This window comes from Sceloporus occidentalis, unplaced genomic scaffold, assembly GCF_023333645.1.
Source record: "Sceloporus occidentalis isolate IW3139 unplaced genomic scaffold, rSceOcc1.0.p SCAF_167, whole genome shotgun sequence".
Classification (NCBI taxonomy): domain Eukaryota; kingdom Metazoa; phylum Chordata; class Lepidosauria; order Squamata; family Phrynosomatidae; genus Sceloporus; species Sceloporus occidentalis.
In genome coordinates, this window is record NW_028317147.1 from 251,362 (window position 1) to 257,091 (window position 5,730).

General features: G+C 37.6%; 1 protein-coding gene across 1 annotated transcript; it reads right to left on the minus strand.

Moving 5' to 3' along the window:
* Positions 1 to 679: 679 nt before the first annotated feature.
* LOC149279401 (apelin receptor early endogenous ligand-like) lies at positions 680 to 3,706 on the minus strand. Its single transcript, XM_089501228.1, has 2 exons — positions 3,631 to 3,706; positions 680 to 768 (listed from the first exon to the last, which is right to left on the minus strand). Exons 1-2 carry the CDS (start codon positions 3,704 to 3,706, stop codon positions 680 to 682), a joined length of 165 nt encoding a protein of 54 aa, XP_089357354.1.
* Positions 3,707 to 5,730: the final 2,024 nt, after the last annotated feature.

A 5,730-nucleotide genomic window follows, 5' to 3' on the forward strand; every position in this document is an offset into this window, starting at 1 on the left:
TCGAACCCATTGTTATATAAAGTGACAAGAAATATTGTGGGTTTTAAAATGCTGTTATATGTTAAAAGAAAGCAGTTAGCTGCTCTATTCTTCACAAAAGCAGTTTCCCAAGGATAATGGTGATATATCAAGAAACCAGGCTTAAGTGATTTCACTGAGAAAGGGTCTAAATTGTTATGAAGTATTTTAATTGAGGTCTGTTCGGTTTATCTAGACAGCTTCTGAAATAATATCTTAATTCTATACTAGTGGTGACCGGCTGCATCAGCTATGCATACAGTTCCAGAACTCTCATTATACAATCTTGCATTTCCACTGTCCAAATGGCATAAAAACCGCATTGTACTATGGCGCATGACGTCACAGTTTCTCCCATTTTATTTTTTGCTGGAAGAAACCTTTAGGGCAATTTTCAACATCAGTTTAAGGCACTCTATGGGGGACAAGTAGTCCACAGTCTGGTCAAAGGTACCTATGTTCTACTGTGTATATTGGCTACATGATGTGCCAAGGAAGGTGACCAGGTAAGCCGTTTTATCCATGGCACATACAGAGAAAAATGGCTGACATGGTCATCCCAATGTCAAGATATAAGAGACTTCTGCATGATGTCTTGAGTCTACCATTATAACAGACCTTTTTAAAGAGCAGAAGCTCATATTATTAAAATATACATACCTCAAGGGAAAGGCACTCTTGAATGCAGGGGCATACACCTCTTCAGGAAGCAGTTGTGTCTGTGTATTCGCCTGCGCTGACCATTATTTACTATAATTAAAAAAGAAGAGATTTGTTAAAATATATGTCATAGACACAAACTTTTTAAAACCTTTCCTGTATTGACCAGGACTTAAATTACTGATCTTATTTCATATCGAAATAACAAGTTTACAGCACATGCATATGTTGCCTCCTAAAACGGCAAGATGGCTGCTCTCATAAATCTTATTTTTCTGAGAATCAGGTTCTTGGAAAATAACCATTTGGATACATGTTACCAATATAATTTTGTTTGGAGGGACTCTGGGTATAAATTCTTTTACTTTGGGTACACTGTATAAAGTAAAGGCACAGTATCAGCTCAAAGTGCACACTGTAATTGAGCTATTATGCATGGAGACCCCAGGCCAGCCCCCAACCTAAGAAGACGATAGCTGTGTAAATGTCTGTGTCCCAGCCAGGTGGACTGATAAAAAAATTCACAAAGGAAAAAGACAATAGAACTCTTCTTTACTAGAAAGCTACCAAGATCCAACACTTTGACAATCAAGAAACAGTCCTTTCTAGAAGTTGTCTTCATTTACATTCTGTTGGGAGATTGCATGCAGACAAAAGATCTCCAGGATTTTGGCCACTGCAAACTATAGGTGCAGTCGAAGGGGAAAACTAAGTCTCTGCTTCGTCTGAATGCATGCGAGTGGCTCTTGGTTCTTTCAGATTAAAATAAAAGAAATTCTGCAGACAGCTTTTATGTCCGTATATTATTGGATGATGACATTTCTTAACCTTCACAAAATATTTAAGAAAATGTGTGCTTTAAAGTAAGGACACTTGTAAAATCCTTTTGTGCATGGCAGACATGATGTTAGTGAATCCCAGCAGGATGCATTTTCCATGATCTTTCTTGGGTTAGGTGAACCTGCCTTCACCCTACTATGTATGGTTACCTAACCTCTACCTCTGGAAGGTGCAGTTGACCTTTACTGACCAGGTGTGTGGCTGATGGAAGCTGGTTCTTTTAGCAGCTGATTAAATCTATGCTCTTTGTTTTGTGCACCTCACCCATCACCTTTTGATATGCATTTGCTGCTGAAAAAAAGCTTTGTTAAGCAAAGATCAGAAAATCCACCCATCACAGAGAACATTGTGTCCCACCATAAAATGCTTCTTCTTCCATGTCCACTATAATTTATGCAGAGTGGGGCAATTTTGTTAACCTTTTAACTGCAAGCAGGGCCATCATTTACAGCCAATCCTTGTGCCAAAAAGGTAACTCACAGAACATTTATCAAGAGTGGATAATTTAGTATTTTGTGAAAGGTCTGATTTTTAATTGAGATGCCCATGTTCAAGCTGGGATATCCAAAAACTATGGCCTATGTACAATCCTCAAGGACTTAAGTTGCACCTAAAGGGTGGTTTTCAATATTGAAAATACTTTTGCTTAAGACAATGTTTTTATTTCATGGCAAAGCTCTAAAAAAAAATCCAAGGGCTATTACTTTAAAATGTTAACTCCAGTAATCGAATACCATTTATCCTACAGATTACAAAAAAAATAGAAGAAATAAACTCTCCAGGGCCAAGGACACACATAACCAAAAGTACTCTATAAGAATGTTCCGATGCATGTGTTTATGTACAAGCACGTACACATATGGGTTATACCCTGCATACCAGGTCAGTGGTAAGCACAGTGCACATTGTCAGTGTGTGGAATGTCTCCACAGTATTACATCAAACACACATAAAAGAAACTGTAGTTCTAGTGACATCATATCAACATATTAATTACATCGAGTTACTACCAAAACTATATTTGTAACAATCTCTGTAATAATATTCAATGTACACTGGTATCAGCTCAAAGCCCATTAAGACATCATTTTCCCTGTTTATTAAGGTTACCTCTGCTGCTATAAGATAACCACATGTCATTATTTCTTGCAAGAAGAGTGCAATGCATTTAAATAGTTGACAAAAGCTAATACAATATTTATACCACTAATAAAGAATGCCCCTTTAATGTACAGTAATGTATACATTATGTTGTCTGTACACCAACATTTTGGGGACAAAGACTATGCTATATTTTGCTAGCCTTATCGATTTATAACTAACCATATATAAAGTTTTATAATGCTGAAAGTTATATAATAATAAGTTATTCATTCCTCTGACAACGAATGTTATGGAAATATTTTCTACCAAAGTTCATTGATGGCGGACCCCATGGTACTGAAATGGTAACATGTATTTATCATTAATTAATATCAAATTTGTTTTTCTTTGACAGTGATTAAACGCGTTAAAAAAGTTTTTAAAGCGCCTGTATGTATGTGAAGATTGACTTTATTGAACACATATAGCTATTAAGTAGAAGCGCCATGTGTACAGTATGTGGCTGGCATCCTTGACCAGTCCACAGGCTGCAGCTAACAGAAGTAAATATTTAACCTTTTATTTAGAGTATAAGATACTGCAATCTTTTAAATCCCTGGAGTTGTTTGAAAGCTCTGTCAACATCCCTAACCATATCTAATGTACAAATGCGGTCACTGACCTGCTCAGGTAACAGCTTATACAAATAACAGCTTCGACACAATTAGCAAAAAAAAAGTGAACCCTGCCCTTGGAATTTAGATAGGAAAATGACATCATTGGTTACTTATGTATCTGTTCAAAACATTATTTTCATTGAACAATTACAACTTAAATACAATTGACCTCAATGCTGTAGTGATCTTGTGACACAGAACGTGCTAACCTTTTTTTTTTGTTATCAAACACTAAAGCATGATTATCCCCATCAAAGCAATCTATTAGATACTATTCTGGGATACTAAGAATTAAATATACACCGTACACCGCAGATATGTTTAAATTGACAATATAATGGCCATTTCGTACCTGGTCTCTGTCCATTAATAAGCAGGAGGCTCATCAGAATGAAAAATAAAGCGAAAAATAGTTTCTGAAAATCCATTCTTGTTCTTTAGGTGGAACGATATCCTGACAAGCCGCAGAACAATGTTTATCAGTCCTCTGCAAGGTCCTCTTTGAATCAGCCTTCTAAGTAAGTCCACTCAGTGAACAGATCACTGCATATCCTAGCAAGGTTAATGATCACAGCAAGCAAGGTTATATAGTGCCCCCTCCCCAAACCCCTCCTTCCTTCTCCCTTTCCCTCTCAATAAGACTCACTACTTTTTTTTCTTAGTCTTTCTTAGTTTCCCTAGATAAATACTGATCGCTGAAAACCAAATCATGCAAACAGTAGCTCCTAGTATATAGAGAATGGGAAACAAAGAGTGACCCCCTTTAAATACTGCCCAGGCTCAGAGATCAGTTTAAGGCAGCATCTCGTGGTTTTACATTTGCAACTGTTTAAGTTTGCCAATATTGGCCTCAAATGTAGTAAAGCAAATGGAAATTACAGGAAGTCCGACCATTGTCCTCGCCGTGAAAGAATATTGAAGCACCTACTTAAATCCCCAAATGGCTTTGTAAGAATACTTGCTGCTCCAATTCTCTTGTGTCTCTTAAACTGGTTGCGAAGTGGCTCTTAAGCCCAAGTTGGAATCTTGGCACCGCACCGAAAGGACATGGCATATCGGGGGGTGTATGGAACGTTTAAGTAAAACAAAATCAATTGTAGGCACCGACTTCAAGCTAAAACAAAATATCCTCAAGGATGATGCATTCAAGGAAAGTGGCATTTATTTGTAATCTTCTTAGCAATACATATAGCTATTACCTATTAGACCAACTGCAGTGGGATGTGTGCCTCATACTTACAGTACAGTTTGGTAACTTTTCGACTTCTACAGCTTAAGTTTAAATACATTTTCCTTCCAGATGTACACACACTATACTTCTCTGGGTGTCTGAAGTAGAGAACACAATGCAGAAACCCGTATACCAAGGTCAGCCAACAGATAACCGCAGCCCTAATAGGTCAGTGCCCTATGGTGCCAACCATGTACCTTTATTGGTGCTACTGCTGTGGATCATGTATGGTAGTGTGTGGCTGCTTGCTGGATACATGAGGCCACATGCTAAATAAAGGGTAAAGTGAAGTGTGGAGCTGCATTAACTTCGTTTATAGACCATTAGTCTTGGACCAATTTAAATTCTCCAATGAGTTATGAAGGATCTACATCAAATCAGAGTTTAGCAAATAAACCCCACAGAGGCAAAGTTGTTTGACAATTAAGGTGTTTCCATCTACACAGGTGACCGTGAGATTAAACACATAGATACATAAATACCTAGAATTTGCCAGCAGATAAGAACTGTTCAGGTCATCTAGTCTGCCCATTTTTTCCTAATGTAAGGGATTCAAACCTCTATCAGTTCTTGGTCTGGTCCCATAGTAAGGATAGCTTTATGTCTATCCCATGGCTGTTTAAATTCACTCACTGTATTAGCCTCTACCATGTCTGCTGGGAGACTGTTCCATTTGTCTACTACTCGCTCTGTAAAGTAGGACTTCCTTACATCACCTCTAAGCCCAAGACCCTTTAAGTCATCAGAAATAATTACTCTCAAGTCCCTCTTCTGTTGCTATATTCTACCTTGGAATTTTAAGTCCCAAGTGCATTATTTTAAATTTATCATTTACTTAAGTCATTTGCTATTTGACTTGTTCCACCTGGAATGTCTACCCTGTTGCAGACCTTTGAACAAACACAAGATCTTCTGTATCTCACTAATAAAAATATTAAAAAGCACTGGTACCAATACTGATCCCTGAGGTACCCCAAATAGTAACAAGACCTTCCTCTTAATATACTCCATTAACTACAACCTTCTTCCTCTCAACAATTGCCTTATACATTCAACTATTTTGACATCCAAAGTCTTGGGGGACAGTCTCGAATGTCTTACTGAAACCTAACTACTACCTGGTATTATCATAGTTACCCAGTCCAAAAAATAAATGTTGGTTTGACAGGATCCACCTGTCTCCATGCTGCTTCTGATCATTCAAACCATTTACTTCCAGAT